Source organism: Stenella coeruleoalba (assembly GCF_951394435.1).
Source record: "Stenella coeruleoalba genome assembly, chromosome: 20".
Taxonomy (NCBI): domain Eukaryota; kingdom Metazoa; phylum Chordata; class Mammalia; order Artiodactyla; family Delphinidae; genus Stenella; species Stenella coeruleoalba.
The window spans coordinates 19,139,322-19,159,115 of NC_137166.1; the positions used below are offsets into that span (position 1 = coordinate 19,139,322).

Sequence of the window (19,794 nt, forward strand, 5' to 3'; positions counted from 1 at the left end):
CAGGCTGGGAAGCAGGCTCAGGCTGTCTCCTGGCCACAGGCCTCCTTCCGGGGGACCTCCCTGCTGTCCTGGCTGGATCCATATCACACTGCCCTGGCCTCCATCAGGGTACAGCCGACATGGTCCTTCTGGGCAGGAGGCCAGAGATGGCATGCGTCTCGTGCTGCCACATTGGGGGTCATACTGCAGTGCCCATCTGTCAGTCAACCCCTAGCCTGGGCCTGGGTGTCCTTTACCCCAAGGCCAGAGCTGAAGGACATACCAGGAAGCAGTGCGTTTATTGCCAGAGCCCAGCCTTCACCTTGTTTGCACAGGGCTCCTTCAGCTTCCTGGTGAATGTTCTGGCCGTGCTAGCTAGGCTGGCCAGAGGAGGCTGACCCCATGCCAGTGGTCAGATGTCATCCATCCTGCTGCCTGCTTGGCCATCTGCCTGTGCTGCCAGCCCCTGGCCTGTCTTGGTGCCCTCAGAGGCTTGGTCTTAGCCTGCCAGGCCATGAAACTGGAGAGGGCTCTGAGCGTGACTGAGGCTGCATGGCCGCCAGCTGTTTGCTGGAGGTTGGCTGCAAGCACCAAGCATGCTTAAAGCAGCCAAGCACTATCCTGTGGCAGGCTGTCACTTCCCCGCCCCTTCCATTCATGGGTGAGTGTGGCTCACAGTCTTCCCATCCCCTCAGTCCTGCTCTGTCTCAGGAATAGCTCGGCAGCCACGTGTCAGCCTGTCTGAGCCTGTGGCTGCTTGTTCATGACCTCGTCATCTCCAGTGACCTGCTCCTCTGCTCTCCACTTGAGCCACCCCCACGATGGCTGCCCAAGAACATGTCACCACCTGGAACTGCTCCGGCCCTGAAATCGCTGAGTCAGGCACCCCGTCTCTACCCACAGCCTTCAGGCCTTCCCGCCCACTCTCAGCCCCTTGTGGGACATGGGTTCCGGACTCAGCAGGGCTCTGGATCTTGCTTCCTCCCCTGCCACCCCTTCTGTCTTCATTTTCCTCCCTCCCCAGCTGAGGTTCCCTGGTCCATCATTCAAGCACTCTTCTGCCAACATCCGCAGCGCTCTTGGCCGCCCATCTCATGGTCCCACCCGGCTGGCAGCTCCCCAGCCCTGGAGGAAGCCCAGCAGCCTCCAGCCTCGAGGCGCCCTCCCCCACCTCCGCTGCCGGGAGCAGAGCCGGGGAAGCCAGTGTTGGGTGGATTTTCCCTGCTGCCAGACATGCACACTTACTAGTTCAGCTGGCCTGGACTGTCCCTGCCCAGCTGGCCACTCGCTCTCCCTACTCAGCACCCTGCAGCTCCCCACCGAGGGTGGGAAGACCACCTCCCCATCTTAAACACCATTCATCTCCTGCCCCCAGCCTTCTCTCTGGGTAGATGGCCCACCTCTTCCTCCACAGAGACAGTAGAAGCCAGTCCACCTCCCAGCACTGTGCCTGTGCCCCTCTGCATTCCAATGGCAGAGGTACCCTCCTCTTCTCTTGGGTCCTTCTGCTGATGTCCTGAGTCCCCTCACCCCACTCCCTGAACCCTGAGGGCCACTCATCTGCACTTCTGTCTGTGCAGCCCCTTCCCTTCCAGATTCTTCCCAACAGCATCTAAACAAGTTCAAATCTCTCACACCATTAAAAACCCATCTTGTGTGGCCTGAACTTTTACATTCACTCTGTGTTCTCTCACCTCCTGCATCCTGAGCCTCCAGTCCGCTTCCAGCCATCCCATCACCCCACCAAAGGCCCCGGCTAAGGTCACCGCTGACCTTCATGTGGCCAGGGTCTCCAGACCTAACAGGAGCCACGCCCGTCTTACCTCCTCCCAGCAGTCTCCTTTCTCCCATGGTGTCTCTTCTATTTACCTCCTTCCTCCCCGGCTGCTCCTCCTCTTCCTCGTCCACTCCATCTCCGTAACCTCCTCCACCCTGGCTCATCCCAGGAGTAAGGAGTGTTGCAAAAAGGGCTGAAGGCTTCCACAGGGGCCTGTCCAGGGGACCTCCCCAGGCCAGGGACTCACCACTGTCTTCCCTGAGGAGGTGGCTGTTTGGCTGAGGGGAAGGGCATTTGAAAGAAGAATTGGGGGAAGGCAGGGGGAACCATACATGTCCCGAGCAGGTGGAGCACGGGGCCCCTGGCTCTGTGACCCTCTGGGAAGGAAGCAGATACCCTAGAGATGTCCAGAGGAATGTTACCGGAAAGGAGAGTGCCATCCCCAGGTGATGGACTCGTCAGCTAGATACCCAATCCTGGATGTGGGGGCTTGAGGGAGCAATGCTAGTGCTACCCGCAGACAGAGCTGGCCCAGGATGGCTGGAACTGGTTTCTCCAGGAGGCAGTGAGTTCCTTGTCATTGCAGGTGTGCAAGCAGAAGCTGGGCAAGGTGTCCTCTGCCCTCCTGTGTGAGAGACAGTGTCCAGTGCTTTTGTAGATCCCAGCCAGCCTTGAGCCAACACACATGACCAGTATTCAGCTCTGGGCCAGGTGCAGTGCCAGGAGGGAGGGAGACTTATGGATGCAATAGGATGGGTGCCAGATAGCTTCTGGGGAGGCCTGTGGGAAGCTGTCACAAATGGAACCAGGGGCTTCAGCATTGAGAGGACTCGAGGGTCAGATGGGGTTTGAGAGGCCACTCAGAGTGGGTGGCCAGAGTGGAGGCAGCTGCCTCATGTGTGGTAGACAGGCCCTGAGTGAGAGAGGTCCCTCTGAAGTAGGCTGTCGTCAGTCATGTGGTTTTGAGATGATTCAGCTCAATTTCATGGTGATAACATGGTGATAACATCACTGTACCAAGGGCTCCTTCCAGACTCAGCCATTCACTTGCTATCTGACATGGGGTGGAGCCTCTGTTGGGTTCTCTGAGCTTCAGAGGAGACTTTGATCTGGGCCATCCCATATGGTGTCCTATGAGAGAGTAGGCCCCAGAAGGGAAGCTGGGAGAGAATGGCTTGTGGAGAAGTGAGTTTGGTCTCTGGGGATTCCCAGGTGGGCCCCAAAGGCCTTGTCCTTAGATGAGCGAGCCTCCCTGGAGGGGCCGTCTCCAGTGTGTAGCACCTGCCTGAAGCCCAGGCACCCATTGGCAGAGCCCAGGCACGGTGACCTGCACCATCTGGGGGAGGTGAGGTCTCATATTCTACTGTGCCACCAGCCTGGAGTGGGCAGCTGGAAAGAAGCTTTGTCCTGGGACAATGGCCTCAAGTGCCCAGTGGGCCTGTCAGCACACCTGCCACTCTCCCCAGGTCACATTTTCCAAACCTTGGGCCCTGCTGGGTCACAGCGGGTATCAGGTGTCCTCAGGCCTCCCTATTCTGGCCCCCCAGCCCTCACTGTCCACAACCACCGTTTCTGAGATGATAGCAGGGTCTCTGTAGGCTGTGGTTTCTGGGTCCTGGGCTCGACCCGGCTCCGGCCCTGAGGGAGAGCCAGCACTGACACTGTTCTCCTGAGCCTGAGGGAGAGCATGCAGGTGCCCTTTGATGCTGAGAAGTCTCAGGTCTCAGGATGGGCCAGGGAGGACCCAGCTGGACCTCAGGAGAGGTGCAGGATTTTAATAAGGAGAAGGTCAGGGCATCACTGGCTCTGCTGGGGGCTGTACTTCAGTCATCCTAATTGCAGAGGGGAAACTGAGGCTTGACAGGTAATGTGCTGAAGCCACAGCTTGATATCTCTGTTCACTTTCCACCTGGGCAGTGCTCTGTAGGACTCAGATGTGATTGAGCACAGGTACGGTTACTAGTTGCTTCTGCTGGGAGCTGTAGTTGGGCCGACTGGGCTGGTAGTCATCATGGCCTATCCAGCGCCAAGCCTGTCCCCCCCCCCCCCCCCCCCCGGGGCCAAATGATGAGACCATGGGAGCAAACCATCATGCTCCAGCAGGTGGCGCCAAAGGGCACAGCAGAGGGATAGGGCTTGGCTAGGGGCTGGGAAGACTTCTTGGAGGAAGTGGCTTTCTAAACCCCATCCCAAGACTTCTTTCGGCCCAGGCTGACTCTTGAAGGCACAGGGTGAGGGAGGGCCTCAGGGCAGAGGAATACAGACTGCCCTACACCCACCCCAAGAGGGCCTCTTTGGCCTGGCGGGCAGACGCCTGTCCACTCCCCAACTGTCTTCCTCTGGAGGGAGATGCTGACCAGCTGGAACCTCACACTCTCCTATTAAGGCCAAATGAAGGGAGGACTGGTGGAGTGGCTTTCTGGGGGCAGGGAGGCAGCAGCTCAAGCCAGACGAGGAGGAGGATTTCCCTGCCTGCTGAAGGGCTTCACCTTGGAGGAAAAGCAGACAGCTGGGCCGGCATCATCTCTGCCATGCCCTGCCTCCTTTCATCCCAGGAAAGGAGATTCTGGCTCTCATTGGGCAGGGGAGAGAAATCAGGGGCTACTGCCATAGTAACCTTGCAGTTGACCCGGGGGAGGGAGCCACTGGGCCTGGCACAGGGTCATCCAAAGCTGGTCTAGCCTGGATTAGAAGGGGGCCTTGGAAGGGGCTGGGGAGCTTTACTTGGCTTAGCATTTCCCTTGGTGCCCAGCCAGGACTTCTAGCAGGAGAGTCTGGGGGCAGCCAGGGGGTGCTATCACCAGCCCTCACATTTGCTGTCAGGGCTGAAAAGTGAATAATAGCCATCCTGTTCCCCATCACTGGAGGGACAGCAGCAAAGCCAGACAGTGGAGTCTTCCCACAGGGCTCAGCTCCGAGCCGGGTCAGGACCCTGACGATTGCCAAGGCACCTTCCTTGGGCCCTGACACCAGCCCCATCCCCAACATAAATGAATACCCTGTGGTGCGAGGAGCGGAGAGGTTTAGAGAAAGGAAACTGACTTGTGAAGATTCCTCTGAGAAGACAAGGCTAGATGGGGAGTGTAGAGTCAAGGCATGGGGACCTGGACGTGGGTGGAGGTGCATGGACACTGACCAAGAGACATAGTGCTTCTCTGCTTTATGATGTGACAGGGCCTGGGGCCTGCAACCTCTGTGTCTCATATCCTCTGACAGTGGGGCTGGTGATGCTGGTGGTTGTGGGATCAGTTGGATAGAACAGCTCGAAGAGGTACAGCGTTCTCCCCGTCCCTGCCCAAAGTCTGGTGAGAGCGTGAACGAGCATCTTCGGGTTCGGGGGTGGGGACTTTGTGGCTGTCTCAGGGAACACGATGGCTAGAGCGGGGCTGGATGGGACACAGGTGGAGTGTTGCGGGGGTCCTGCGGTGCGTGAGATTCTGGAGGCATCAGGGGCACGAGGGATGTGCTGTCCAGGGTAGGGACAATGCAGGCTGGGGCTGGAGACCAAGGCACAAGCTCTGGCGGGATCTCTCTCAGGTCCCTCGACTCTGCCAGCTCTGTCAGGTTGGGGCAAAAGGCTGGCCGTTTGAGCCCCTCGACTCGCGGCTGTGAATGGGCCCTGCCTGAAGCCCTCAGTTTGAGAAGGCAGGCCTGTCTCTTCTCAGCACACATCCTGTGGCTGACCCAGCCGGATTGGGGGCAGAGAGAGGGCAGCTGCCTGGCCCCAAGCCCGGGAGAGCAGAGGTCATAGCAGGGCACTGGGCTGGGTGGGAGTTGGGGGAGTGTGTAGCACGCAGGGGGGTGGGGGTCAGGCGGGGACGGGAGCTGTGGTTTCTTCCTCCTGCCGCCTTCCTGGCAGGCCCTGTGGGAGTTCCCCCCGTAGCCAGCCCTCTGAGCTGAGGTCTAGGCCACCACCTCCTTACTTTTCTTCCCTTGGAATTGGGGGCCACTTCCTACCTTGGACAGCCTCAAGATACTGTCACAGGACAGCTGTTGGCCCACCCAACAGCCAGGGTGTGCTCAGTGCCCAATTCAGGGCAGCAGCCTCCAGTCCAGCTCCCACCCTTCAGTGGGAGCCCCACTCTGGCCTTGGAGCTGAACCCCCAGGCCTCATCCAGCTGCCTCATGCCCTGAGATCATCAGTGGTGACAAGCTGGAGGAATGTTGTGGCTCCTGCAGCCTGACTGGGGCCCTCTCGCCCTCTTCACTCCATTTCTCACACAGGTGACTACATGGAACTCTTGGCCACAGCCCCTTTGTGGCATTGTCTCAATGGGTGGAGGCAGAGCTTGCCCCGTTGCCAAGTCTGAGCTGGGTAGCCCCACCCCTCCCCAGCTCTCCAGCCCCCTCTGCTGCCTGTACACTGTCCAGAGCGGGCCTTCTGTGCCGGAGGGGACTGACCTGAGCCCAGGCTCCTTCCAGGTCTCTGGGTCTCCTCCAGGCCATCCGGGTGGATCTTCAGGCCCTAAAGGAGGCAGTGCCCTGTCTTTGGAGTGGGCTGCACAGGGCAGCTGTCTGCCTGCTTGTCTCAGCCTGACTGACCAGGGGCCTTACTCCAGGGACCCTCCCTCTGAGTCTTCTCTGGTTTTCCCTAGAGAAGCTTCTCCCCACTCCACTCCTCAGCCTCTCCTCCTCTTGCCATCTCCCCCTCTGTCCCCACCAGCAGCCAGAGTGCTTGTGGTACTCCTTGCTTATATCCTGCTCATGGGTCCTTTGTGCTCAAAACGAAGTCAGGACCCTCAGCCGGACCCATAGGACCCGCCTCTAGGCTCCAGCCTGCTGGCAGCACCGTGCCGGTTCCCTTCCTTCTGCCAACCCTGACCGTGCTCAGTTCCTTGAGGCGTCCGCCACTTAGCAATTGCTTCCAGGCCTTTGCACACACTGTTCCCTCTTCCCAGAACACGCTTTCATCTCCCAGTTCTTTCATCCCCCATGCTGGCCCGTGCGCCTCACCTCCATGCGCCCATGCTTCCCGTGTCTTGCCAGAACACTGTTCACACCTGGGGGGTAGTTACTACCTGCTTCCTGATCACTCGTGGGGTATAAGTTCTCCCCCCGACCCAGGGAGGGGCCGTGTCTGTCCTGTGCTTCTGGTGCCGGAGGAGGGGGCACCCTTGGACAGGGAGAGGAGCCTGAGGTGGTGCTCGCCGTTGAGGGGCTGGTGGCCTGCGCTGCGTGGGGGCAGGGGCGTGGTGCTGTGCCAAGACTTCAAGGGCTGCCGCGCTGCTGTGTGCCTCCCGCAGTTACAGCTACATGATTGACAACGTAATCCTGCTCATCACGGGCACGCTGCACCAGCGCTCTATCGCCGAGCTCGTGCCCAAGTGCCACCCACTAGGCAGCTTTGAGCAGATGGAGGCCGTGAACATCGCACAGACGCCCGCCGAGCTCTACAATGCCATTCTGGTGGACACGCCCCTGGGTGAGCTACCCTGGCTGAGGAGGGAGGTGGCAGGCAGCGGCATCAGTGTCAGTGCCTCTGTGTGGGGTTTTCGGACCCCCGGGGGCGGCCCTGAGCCAGAAAGCGAGGTCCGCCCACTGCTGCTTACCCTTCTCTTCCCTTCCACTTGGCCTCCCATTCTCTCCTCCTCACCTGCCTTTTGCTCCCTTCCTGTTGCTTTTGCTGAGCCAGGCTGACTAGCCCCAGGGCCTGACTCAGACCATCTCATTTTGTGAATCTGTCTGATTTCTCCGAATGCAGAGGAAGGCTGAGCTCGCGGAGAGTGGAGAGAGGATTTTGGGTCCCTTGGAGTCTTGGGAGCTCTGACAGACCGTGGCCCTAAGCTGGGCTGGAGTGGCTTGCTGCCTGTGAGGCAGAGGAGGGGAGCAAAGAGCTTCACTTACCTCCACAAAGCAGATCCCAGGGGCCAAGTCAGGCAGTGTCCGGCAGGATGCAGAGTTCATGTCAGAGGCCAAGGAAGGAAGGGGAACTGGGAGCTTCCTTCAGGGCCCCACCTAGGCAGCACTGGCTCCTGCCTGCCTTGGAGGGAGTCTGGGGAGAAGGCACTAAGGCTGTCACCAGCTAGTGCCCTCACAGCCAGAGTCCTAGTCCCCAGGGCACCACCTCCAGGAAGCCACCAGGGTTGAACAACTGGGCCCTAAGCTGCACTTGGTCCTGCACTAAGAGGCCTAAGCCCTACTTGCTGGCCTTATCTGCACAAGATCTTATCTCTCACAATAACTCTGAGCTAGTTCTGGGCTGTTGGTGGCTTCTTCAGTTTCTTCACCTTTAAAGAAGAAACAGACCAGTGAGTCCGTGGCTCCCTGGGGATCGAGGGGCTCTATCCTGCGTTGGCCTCTAATTCCCAGCCCTCCCGTGGCCCCCTGGGTCACTGCTCCATGCTCACCCAGCTGTCATGCTCATTCCTTGTTCTAAGGAGAAGGACGGTTTTCCAAATGTGGGCCCCAGGCTCTCCTGGGAGATGCAGAGAAGTGGGCGTCAGGCCCAGAATCCACAGCTGCCCCTCGAGAAGGGAGGATGTCACAGGCTCTTATGCAAGCCTTTCTTTGGCATGATCTGAGCTTGGGTCTGCCCCAGAGGCGATTAGATCATGTTATGGCTGGCCGCCTCCTTTATAAATCAGTTTTAGGAGCAAGAAGGCAGGAGAAGCTCAGGTCAGTACACATGGCCTGGAGTATTGCTTCGGCCACTTCTAAGGCAGTAGTCCAGACCAGGTTGAGTGCCCCCCAATTACCAGCCAGATGGGCCTTGTGGCAGGGGTCCTCTGTGCCCTGCAGGGGCAGTTGAACATTAGCACAATTCTTGCTTCGGCCGAGTCCACTCGCCTGCCTCTCATACCCACGTCTTTCCTCCCCAGCGGCTTTTTTCCAGGACTGCATCTCAGAGCAGGACCTTGATGAGATGAACATCGAGATCATCCGAAACACGCTGTACAAGGTAGTGCCCCTGGACCCAGGGGTGGTGAAGTAGGTGGGCGGGGCCACGGGCACAGTGGGCTGATGATTATGTGGGTGCTGGGACAGGACACAGCTGCTCCAGGCTCCTCTCCCAGGGGCTTATCTGCTCACTCTCTGGCTCCCGTGACTGGTGCAAGACTTCATGGAACAGGTTCTCCATCCCCTGGGCCCAGATCAAATCAGCAGGAGTGGCTGGTGCTCCGCAGCTTGGCCTGTCAGAGCGGGCTCCTGAATGGCCACTCCCCCTGCATCCAGGAGGGTTACTGGCCACCACCCAGGCCATAGCTCTCAGGCTCACCCCACCTGGACTGTCACCAGCAAGGACAGGCACCTGAGAACGGTGTGGGGAGGAACACAGCCAGGCATAGCCAGGTCCCTGTGTCCCCAGGTTCCCAGGTCTAGAACCAGTGCTGTGGCCCATCATCTTCAACCCCACCCACCTTCTGCTTCCCACCAGGCTGTGGGACAAGCTGGTGACCCCTGGAAATAGAGTGGGCTTGGGATTCCTGGCTCAGCCCTGCCCTGGCCCAAAGAGTTTAGGAGCAGGGCTGAGAGCCAAGGAAGGGGGCCGGCCAGGGACCAGTGAGGGCTTTTTGGGGCAGACTGGGCCCTGGCCACGGTGAGGACCTCTGAAGCCAGGACCTCTGATGGGTCAGTAGTGGGCAGGCCCTGAAGGGGGCCTGAAGATAGCACTGGCCAGCAGCCCTGCTGACCTAACCCTGAGAACGTCTGTCTCTTGGATCTTCATGGTGAGGCTCTTCTCCTGTCCTAGTTGGAGCTAGGTGGCCAACACAGTGGCAGCCTGAGCGCAGGCCCTCCAGTCTCCCTGCGGGGGTCTGGGCCAGGGTGCAGGGAGGGTCTGGAGGTAGGTGAAGAGCCTACCTGGAGGTTGTAGTAGTGTAGGCAGGGGGACAGCACATGCAGAAGCAAGTGTGGAACACGGGCCAAGCGGCAAGCAGTTTGCCGTGGAAGTGCAGGTTCCAGATGGACAGTGGGAGACAGGTCTGGAAAAAAAGGCAGGCACAGGATCAAGTCACCCAGCGTCTTGAACACCAGGCCAGAAGTTTGAATTTTATCCTGTGGGCAGGGTCGGCCAACGAAGGTTTCTAACAGGGCGGAGTATCATCAGAATGTGAGGACAGCCTAGAGGGGACAAGACTAGAGGTAGGAAGATTATTGGCTTCTTTACTCCTCGGGACTGCCCTAGGAGCTAGGTGGGCATCAGTATCCCCATTTGTAAGACAAGGAAACTGAGGGCTTAGAGAAGGAGGGTGGGTTGCCTGAAGCCACTTGCTAGACACTGGCAGCACGGCTCAGCTTGTCTGCAAAGCGAGCGCTCTCGCCTGCCAGTAGGGAGAAAAAGAGGGAGATGGGGAGGGTGGGGTGAGGGGGGCCATGGGGGGCGGGCAGGCAGTGAGAGCCGGCTCAGGTGTGCCAGTGCTCACGCTGCCCGCAGCCCCTGCCCACCCCCACGGGGCTGCTGCCTGCCCACCTGGCCCACTGCCAGCTTCCTTGCCCTGAGGCAGGGTGAGGGGTGCGGCTGTCCCCCCAGCCTCACCCACACCGTCACCGGGCCTGACTGGTTCTAGCTGGAGTCACTGGCGAGGGCTGCCCGGGCACCAGCTTGTAAACACCGACCCAATGATACAGGCACCGTGCCAGGACCGCCTGTCAGGCGATGTCCCAGCCCAGTGGCCACAGATGGGAGATTAGGTGGACCCCCAGTAGCGGGTGGGAACTGTAGGCAGCTGGTGCAGCAGACATGGGCTGGCAGACTCCAGGGGACAGGATGGGGGTGGGAAGGTGACCTTGGTACCTGGGCCTCTGGGGTCTTGCCAGTTTCTTCAGCTCCTGAGCCTCCTGAAGAGAGTCTGGGCCTATGCCACCAGTCTCCACCACCCTGGGGTCAGCGTCTCCAGGATCAGTCCAGCTCGGCAAAGGCTGGTGGCTTCCCCCACAGATAGGAACTGCAGGCCCCACTGGGGCAGGCCTGGAGATTTGGACACACCCAGCTTTGCTGGCCACGGGGAAGGAGGTGGCTGGGGACGGTCCCAGAGGGACTAAACAGTGCCACTAATCGATGGTAGGATTGGCAGCTACCACGCGAGCCCTCTGCTATGCTGGGGTCCACTCTCCCTTTCCAGGCTTCTTTCCTCCTGACCTGTTCTAGACTTTTGTTTCCTGTGACCCCAGTGGTCACCTCAGGCCTTCCCCTGAGCCCAGCTTGCCCAGTGCTGCTGGCCAGGCTCAGCCTGGGCTCGTGGACTCCTGGGTGTCATCTCACCTCCTCTCTTGGGTCAGTAGAACCTGTGGCCCACATCAGCAGGTGGTGGGTGGAATGTTCTCTGCTCCCTAGAGGGCAGACCTCGGTACAGAAAGCTTTCCCTGCCTCCCAGCCCTCACCCCCGGCTCAGGAGAATAGTCTCTAGCCTGTAGAGCTGGAGTTCTTGTGGCCATGCCACCAAGTGGGACCCCGGAGCACCTGAGTAGAGGGAGCTCCCCAGGGGTCATGAGACTGTCCCCCTTTCCTTGACATGGAGAGGTTCAGGGAAGGAAGCCTGCCTGGGCCTAGCTAGTTTCAGGAATTAGTCGTGGGAGGGACCTGAGGCCTGGGCTGACCTGGCTTCTCCTCATGCCCAGCAGATCCAATTTGCCTGGGCAGGAAGTGCTTGTTCCCACCGGCAGCCTGTGTGTCCAGCCATCACATTGCAGGGCTGACATCTGTGCCGGCAATAACCACCCCTCAGGAGGAGCTGGGCTGACAGTACAGTTTGGTTCCTGCTGCGTGATGCCTGGGAACTACCTAGGGGATGGGAAGAGGAGGAGGTGCTCTTTAAGGTGGGGTGCTGAGAGGGGCCAAGGCACCCAGTCCAGGCCATCCCCGTGAACTCTCAGGGGTCACCATCCTTCACTGGCCCATCGACACGTGGTTTTCTGAGGAGAGAGGGGAGGAGGGGAGGTTTGGGGGAAGGGCAGGCAGAGCAGCAGGGGGAAGACGGAGCCCTTCTCTGAGCCTGGCACTCCATGGGATGGGGGTGTGAGGGGCACCGCACCATGAAGCAGACAGTGGGCCAGAAATTGTTCTGTAACTACTGGGTGGGGAGAGGCAGCAGGCTACTGCTACTCGGCTGATTAACAGTCGGAAATCTGTGGATGTTTCAGGGGCTCTGACACGGGGACTGCCCTGGCCACGGGTATGATGTTTGGATTCACCATGAAAGGGGTCAGGGAGGGAAGGAGGGAACTGTGAGGAGGAGGCCTGGCAGACCCCCTCGAGTCTCCCTGCCTGGGCTGAGGGAACCCCATGCTCTGCACAGGCCTACCTGGAGTCCTTCTACAAGTTCTGCACCCTGCTGGGTGGGACCACAGCCGATGCCATGTGTCCCATCCTGGAGGTGAGTGCCTGCCCACCCTCCCGCCTGCTGGTCCCCCATCCCTGGCCTGGGGGAAGCCCTGCCAACTGACTGGCTGCTGCCTCCCTCCCCGTCCCTCTCTCCTCGCCTGTGCGCTGGCCCCGCAGTTTGAAGCAGACCGCCGCGCCTTCATCATCACCATCAACTCCTTCGGCACAGAGCTTTCCAAGGAGGACCGTGCCAAGCTCTTTCCGCACTGCGGACGGCTCTACCCTGAGGGCCTGGCCCAGCTGGCTCGGGCTGACGACTACGAGCAGGTCAAGAACGTGGCCGACTACTACCCGGTGAGTGCCCTGGCTGTTGAACGGTGGGCGGGCATTTGGCACCCACGTCCCCACCCCATACCCAACAGCACCCTCATGCTCATGCTTCCCCCTGCTCCCCGGGGCCAGGAGTACAAGCTGCTCTTCGAGGGTGCGGGCAGCAACCCTGGAGACAAGACCCTGGAGGACCGATTCTTCGAGCATGAGGTGAGTGCTGGCCCTGCCCATCCTAGGGAGGGGTTGGTGGCTTAGGCCTGACTCTGGTCATGGCCACCTGCACACCACTCCTGCCTGTGTCTGCAGGTGAAACTGAACAAGCTGGCCTTCCTGAACCAGTTCCACTTCGGTGTTTTCTACGCCTTTGTGAAGCTCAAGGAGCAGGAGTGTCGCAACATTGTATGGATCGCGGAGTGCATCGCCCAGCGCCACCGAGCCAAGATCGACAACTACATCCCCATCTTCTAGCACCCTGGCCCAAGGCTCCCCACAAGTGTGTGTGCGCGCCTGTGTGTCTGCGTGTGCTGTGACAAAGCTCACGGCTCACCTATGTGCCCTGGGGGGTAGCACACTGTCCTAGTGGCTGCCCAGCTTCCCTCACCCTCTCTGAGACTGCTCTTGGGCCTGAAAAGGGGCTGGGCACCTGCTCCCCCCACCAAGGATGGACCAAGCCCCCCACCTCCAGAGCAAGGAGGCCCCCTCAGCCCTGTGTTTACAGCCGCTGACGTATCTGAGAAGCATGTGGTCACTTTTGTGTTCTTCCCTAACCTGAGAACCCCTGGGGGCAGCGTGAACCTCCTCTTCCCTCAGCGGGTCCCCCAGAGCCGTGGCGCAGGGGCAGGATAGAGCGTGCATGTCCTTGGGGAATAGGGGAAGTAGCTCTGCCCCTCTGAGACAATAAAACTGCCCTCTCTAAGCCCAGCTGTCTTCTGTCTCCTTTGGGCCCTAGTCCCTCTCCCAGATCCCCAACTCCCCTCGGGCCCCACCCTCGCTGAGCCCACCCCCACCTAAGCCTTCTACCTTCCTTTCTCGGGTGGCAGCCCTAGGCTGGCCCTGTCCCTGTGCGGCCAGATTCCTCAGGGTGGGGAAAGTCAGTGGAGGATTAGCCCCTTCCTTTGCTGGAGGCTCTGACAGGCCTGTGGTGCTGGCTCCTGACTCTAGAGGGCGCCCAGGCCTCCCTCTGCTTCATTGGGCCCCAGAACTCCCTGGGCTGGGGTCATTACCCCCATTTCACTATGAGGAAACCTATGGATAAATGATCTGCCCAAGGTTGTTGAAGGGGGTTGGGTGTAAACCAGAGTCTATGCCCAGAGCCTCGGCCCCCAGGCGGTGCCCAGTCTGTTTCACAGCCACAGCCTGTCACCTAGGCGAACATAGCATCTCCCCCATTCTAGGAGAAATAAAAATTTGTCTTTATTCAAAAAGTGGCAATCAGGCAAGTAGAATATGCAGCCTCCCTGTGGCTTGGGGGGCTTGGGGTGGGTGGTCAGGGCCCTAATTCTTGAGCCAGTCAAGAAACAGTGGGATTCACCCTTCAAATCGCAGCACTGAGGCACTGGTGCCAAGAAATAATCCTGAGGGGGTCCCCAACCTTCCCAGTCACTCCTTAGTTTGCAGAGGCACTGTCTGCAGGATCCTGTCAAAGGCTACAGCTGAGTCTTGCACTAAACTCCCCATCCAGCTGGGTTCTCCAAGGTGCATGGTGGAGCCTTGTGCCCAGGAGGGTCTGTTTGGGCTCATGAAGCAGGAGAGGCCCAGAGGTTCACAGGGAAGCAGCCTCACCAGGCCTGGCCTGTGACATTGGCAGTGGGTGGGGTTGGGGTCCTTTAGGCCAGGCTTTGGGGCAGACCTGGGGGGTCAGAATGCCCAGGGGAGGACCAAGGGCATAAGGGATCTCCTCTGCCGGAGCAGTTCTATGCACGTACTGCTCCTTGGGCAGTGGGGGAAGGGCCCGGTTTAGGGCCTGGGTCCTGGGCTACATCCCGGGCAGAGGTAAGGCCAGGCTGTCCAGGCCGCAGTGCTCTTGGCACATAGGGACTGATGAAGAAGGACTGCAGGAAACGGCGCCGCAGGCCCTCAGGCAGGTAGTAGTGGATGAAGTACATGAGCCCCAGGCCATGGCCTGGGTAATAGCGGCGGCGTGGTTGAGCCGCCAGCAGCGCATCGGTGATGGCATCTACAACCGGGCTGAGGTCTGGCAGTGCTTGGCTCAGACAATGCAGGAACTGCCCGTTCAAGTGCTCAATGTAGTCCTCACCGTAGGCCTGCAGCAGCTCTCGGGGCAGGTTGGCCAGCAGCTGCCGCTTGCGCTCTTCCCACTGGTCCATGTCTTTCACTGCCTCTGGGGAAGGAGTGGCAAGGTCAGAGTGGGGTCTGTTAGGGGAGCCAAAGCCAGACCCAGGTCTCTCTAACTCACAACCTGAGACCTGCCCCCAGCCAAAGCCATGCCCATTCCTCAGACCCAACCCCCCTCCAGAGAAGACCACACCACTTCACCTTCCCCCCTCCCCCACTACACCACACAGGCCCCAGCCCCAAATCCCTGAACCTCACCTGTCTTGAAGCAGGCAGGCTGGATGACGCTGACCTTGACACCCCAGGGCAGAAGTTCACAACTGAACGTGTCCATGAGCAACGCGACAGCCGCCTTGGAGGTCCCATAGGCAGCCAAGCACGGAAATGGCATGTCTCCTGGGGATGGATTGGGAGTGGGCATCTCAGCCTAGGCCAGGGGCTCCAGCACCTCTCCCCGCCCTGCAGGGGCACCTTTTCTGCTCTGGTGTGGGAAGACCCTCACCTGCCGGGCTGCTCACGGTCACGATGCGCCCGCTGGAATGGCGCAGCAGTGGCAAGAGGCCCTTGGTCATCTCAAGTGTACCGAAGAAGTTCACCTCCATGCAGCTGCGGAACGTGGACACTGGAGACAGCTCCGCATCTGCTACGAGGATGTTCTGACCCGCGTTGTTGACCAAGCCCCACAGACCTGAAGGCATGGAGCCAGGAGGGAAGCTGAGGGTCAGCTTGGCAGCAGACCTCCAACCCCTGCCCCCTCACACCTGCCGAGCCGCGCCCTTTCCTCGCGCAGCTGAGCCTACTGACCAGTGCTGGCGGTGTGGGCCTTGGTGAACTCCAGCACGCGGCTAATGTCCGCTGGCTTGGTCAGGTCCATCTGTAGCAGCTTTAAACGAGGAGAACAGCAGGCACGCAGCTCTAGGGCACCAGGGCTATTCAAATCCAACACGGTAGCCAGCACTGTGAAGCCCAGCGCATCCAGCTTCTTGGCCGTCGCCTTGCCAAAACCAGAGTCACAGCCTGGCCAGGGAAGGACAGCCAGTGAACTCCCACTGTGGCCGAGTCCGGCCTGAGACAACCCCAGGGTCACCACGGTCTGGATGGGATCCAGGCCTCTGACACCCAACGTACCAGCAATCAGCAGCCCTCCCTTCTTTTCCTAAGCCCATCTCTGGCAGGCTTTGCCCCTCTGGCTGAGCACCTGAGTACCAACTCTTTCACAACTGTCATCTCCCTGACGACTCATAGCTACCCCATCAAACGTGGCTTATGATCCCCACTTTACAGATGAGGAAACTGAGTCCTAGTAATGCTAAGTTGCTTCCCAAAGTCACTCAGCCAGCATATAGTAAGGTCAGGACTCTATTGCAGGTCAGCCAGTCCCAGCTGAGACCCAGTCCCAGTTCTGATGTCCTTCTGTCTGGTCGATATCAGGCCTCAGCTCACATGCGCAGTATTACTGCACAGCCTCCCTCCCTTTCTCACTGCCTTTGCCCAGGCTTCTTCTTCTTACCTGGACACTGAAGCAGCCCCCTTTTGTAGTGCTGTCTCATCTTGCCCCCTTGGATCCATTCTCTACCTAAGCAGCCAGAGGGATCCTTCCAAAAATGACAATATCCCTCTGCTGCTGAAAACCTCTCCAAGGCTCCCCACAGCCCTTAGCATGAAGCCGAAGTCCTCTATTCCCATCATGCAGACCCTGTACAACCTGAGAGCCACCTTCCATTCCAGCCTCAACACCCTCAACTATTATTCCTGGCTCTAGGCAAGTTGGAGGCCCATCTGCACTTCACCCCCAACCACCACCCTTGGAATTCCAATCAGTGGCAACACTGGAGCATTCTCTGAGCCCCAGACCACTTGCCCCCAGCACAGGGGCACAATGGATGAAGATAAGAACAGATCTGCGTTAGAATCCCTTCCCATGCCCACCAAGTGTGACCTGAGGTCAGTTACCACTCTTGGAGGCCTAATTTCCTGTCTTTGGTATGTAGAGAGATGGACCACCAGGCAGAGCCAGCCAGTGGGTCTGATAAACCCCTGCTTCCTTGATTGTTGTCATTCCAATCCGGCTCCACAGGTGGCCAACCAGGGCTAGGAGCAGTGAGGGAGGAGGCTCTCTGGAGCCTGCCCCCGTGGTGGTCTTGCTGAGCAGAAGCTGCAAAGTGGTTCTGCACAACCAGTTCCCCCCATTTCAGCCCTGTCCCCTCTGTTAAGGCAGAGAACAAAGCTAGGCAGGGGTCTGCAAGCTGGGCTTTGTGTGGCTGGGGACCCACCAGCCAGCCCCAGCTGAGGGGTATTTCCTGAGCAAGTCTGGCTGGGGGAGGGGCGTGAGCGCCCTTGTGTGTGTGTGTGTGTTTGTGTGTGTGTCCCCATTTGCCTAAGCTCCCTTCCAGAGCAGACAGCCCCTTCACAGGGAAACTGAGGCCTTCCAGAACCTCAGCTCTGCGGTCCCAGCACAGTCACCCAAGCCTTTCACACTCTCTTGCTCACCTGCACACACATTTGGATACCTGCACATAACTCCAACCTACGTGCAGTGAGCCATGAACAACAATGGGCTCACTCCCATGAGACCCCAGCAGTGCACAGCTGTGCACACAAGGCACCCAGCCACTCAACCCAAACCCTGACCCCAGGGCTGAGCTCCCCAAGTAGCCTTGGCCAGCGGTTCTCCGGGAGGGGTGGGTGGCAGCCTCAAGACACAGCGTTCCTAGCAGGTGAGGCAGGGCCTGGTCACCTACTTGTCTGGCAGTCCGTGGTGAGAGAGGAAACCCCAGAGTTTGGGGGCATTGGGAAGCTTGGAGGCCTACTCTTGATGCTTACGTGGGGTGGGCTGGGCAGTCTTCTTCCCCTCCTCCTTCACGGGGCTTTGCAACCAGAGCTGAGGGAAGCCCAAGTCACAAAAGGCATCCCTCCTCTCACCTCACTCTCAGGCTCGAGGCTAGGAGATGTAACAGCGGCAGCACAAAGGCCTGGGGTGAGATCCCAGGAAAGACTGCCTGGGTCACTAGTATCTGCAGATGGCCTGGGTCCTGTTGAGATAACTCATTAATTAGAAGGCAGGAGGGGAGCTGCCTCATCCCTGGGGAAAGAAGCTCCCTGCTTCATACCAGGAGGTCTGTCATCTCTCCTTCCTTAAACCAATAAAACTGGGGTCCCTTGAAACTTCACACTCCACCCTGAACTAAGGTCTCTCCTATCCAGCCTGAGCCCTGCTCTGTCTCCACCATCTTAACTGAAGCCCAAACCCTCATGCCACCTTCACCCACCTCAGTACATTCTGGCTTCTTGCCAGGCATTCAAGGCCCCTTCCAAGGAAACAACCTTATATCCCACCACATCTCAGCAGCCAGACTGGTTACTGACTGTCCCCTGCCCAGGCCATGCTCATTCCTGCCTCAAGCTTCTATCCCACACCCTTTGTCTGATCCAAAACACCTTCCACACTCCACCTATCTCCATCCAGCCTCTGAGGCCCAGCTCAAGGATGGCCTTCTCTGGGAAGTTCTTCCAGCTCCATCTGATCCTGCAGGGCCCCCTGCTAGACTGAGGTCTCCGAGAAGCCAGTCAGCTGGTGGCTGCCCCCAGCCCAGGCCCAATGCAAGGGCAGAGCCCTGAGCACCTGTCCAAAGCCATGGGGCTTAGGGGAGAGACCGGGCTGCCCCTCCCCCATACAATGGAGCCAGTGCCCACTGGTCTTTCTCCCCCTCCCCACTTCAGGCTGGGCCTCAGCTCCTCCTTCCCTCCTTCTGATGACAGATTTATTCCTTGCTCCACACAAAGAGAGCTCAGCCAGGTGACCAGAGGCACCTGAACCCAGCTCTCCAAGACCTCACCTCCTTCCTGGGCACAGAGGACCAGGAGGAATGGCGGTGGCGTGCTGGGTGCAGACTCTGGACAGCTACTTCAGCAATTTAGGTTTGGGTGGTGGGATCTGAGAGGCAGCTGAATGCCCAGCTGTCCCTCATGATGACCTCAAGCTTTTCTGGACTCCAAGGAGCCCAGACAATTGGGGGTCCTAACTCTTCATCTAAGCCTATTCCTCTAATCCCAGGGAAGAGGAGATGGTACCTCCCACGTGGGGATGTTAGGCAGAGTTCAAAGGGTGACCATCCTCTGAAGTCCCTCAGAGCAGTGTCCTCTGTCCGAAGACTGCTCTCTTGGACAGGGACATAGCATAAACCCCAAACTCCAGAAGCCTCCTTCTTTCTTAGCTACAAGTTTCCCCTGTGCACCTGCCCGCTCCCTGCCTCATTTTCCCTCCAACACTCCCTGAAGCCACAGGTAGTTAACCCGGACTTGGGGAGGTGCCCTGCTCTTCCTACTAGGCTGGTTCCCTGCACCCAGGGGAGAGGGACTCCCCCACTCCTGGGCTAGGGGTCCCGCCTTGCCTTGGCATGCCCACGGGGAGCCCTCTGAGTGTCCGGCCCCGCCCTCGAACCTGAAATCCCCGCGCTCCGTGCCCCGCGCACTCACCGGTGATGAGCACCGCGCGAGTCGCCACGGGCAGGCGCTGCGGGCGCGCCAGGCGGGACAACACGATCCAGCCGGTGGCGGCCAACACGGCAAGTGCGGCCAGCGGGGGCAGCAGGCGCTGGCACAGCCAGTCGAGCGCGGCCAGCAGCGCCAGCGCCGCCAGCAGCGGGCGGCCCAGACGCAGGTCCGCGCGCAGCAGCTGCAGCAGCGCACGGGCCGCCACAAGCAGCCAGGCGCCGCCCGACGGCCAGGGCCAGCTCTCCATGGCGGCCGGGCCGGGCTGGGCCGGGGCGGGGCAGGGGCCGGGCTGGAGAGCAGGGATTGGGACTCGGGGCCGGGTCGCGGGGTGGTGCAGAACACCAGCCAGGGGCGGGAGAGATACTCGCTTTCTCTGTTAGCCCTCGGGCCGAGTTTATAAAGAGCCCCGGGGGCGGGGGCGAGGGCGGAGCGGAGGCGGGGAAGGGGCGGGGCTTTCCTTACTTCTCTCCTCTCACCCACTGCCCGGCAGGTGCCCCCACCTCTACCTCCCGCCCTCTACCACGCCCCCGAGGCCAGATCCGCTTTCGAAGAAGCCAGAACCGAGTCCCAAAGTTGCTGCTCGAGGAGCAGCCGCCTCGCCACCCGCCGCGCCCGGGAGAGGTCCTGTCGGTCTAGCCCTAGTGCCCCGCATCCGCTC

At 59.7% G+C, this 19,794-nt stretch overlaps 2 protein-coding genes across 2 annotated transcripts in view; one reads left to right on the plus strand and one right to left on the minus strand.

Moving 5' to 3' along the window:
- The window catches only part of ATP6V0D1 (ATPase H+ transporting V0 subunit d1), a 38,173-nt gene extending 24,907 nt beyond the window's left edge, over window positions 1–13,266 (plus strand). Inside the window, exons 3-8 of the mRNA XM_079906451.1 lie at window positions 7,000–7,178; window positions 8,575–8,654; window positions 11,992–12,069; window positions 12,195–12,371; window positions 12,480–12,557; window positions 12,654–13,266. Coding sequence (XP_079762577.1) covers window positions 7,000–7,178; window positions 8,575–8,654; window positions 11,992–12,069; window positions 12,195–12,371; window positions 12,480–12,557; window positions 12,654–12,815 — 754 coding nt within the window. The 3' untranslated portion in view covers window positions 12,816–13,266. The remainder of the gene's footprint in view (window positions 1–6,999; window positions 7,179–8,574; window positions 8,655–11,991; window positions 12,070–12,194; window positions 12,372–12,479; window positions 12,558–12,653) is intronic.
- Window positions 13,267–13,386: 120 nt separating this feature from the next.
- Window positions 13,387–19,403, minus strand: HSD11B2 (hydroxysteroid 11-beta dehydrogenase 2). Its single transcript, XM_079906444.1, has 5 exons — window positions 19,119–19,403; window positions 15,447–15,659; window positions 15,145–15,330; window positions 14,901–15,038; window positions 13,387–14,688 (listed from the first exon to the last, which is right to left on the minus strand). Exons 1-5 carry the CDS (start codon window positions 19,381–19,383, stop codon window positions 14,261–14,263), a joined length of 1,230 nt encoding a protein of 409 aa, XP_079762570.1. The 5' UTR covers window positions 19,384–19,403; the 3' UTR covers window positions 13,387–14,260.
- Window positions 19,404–19,794: the final 391 nt, after the last annotated feature.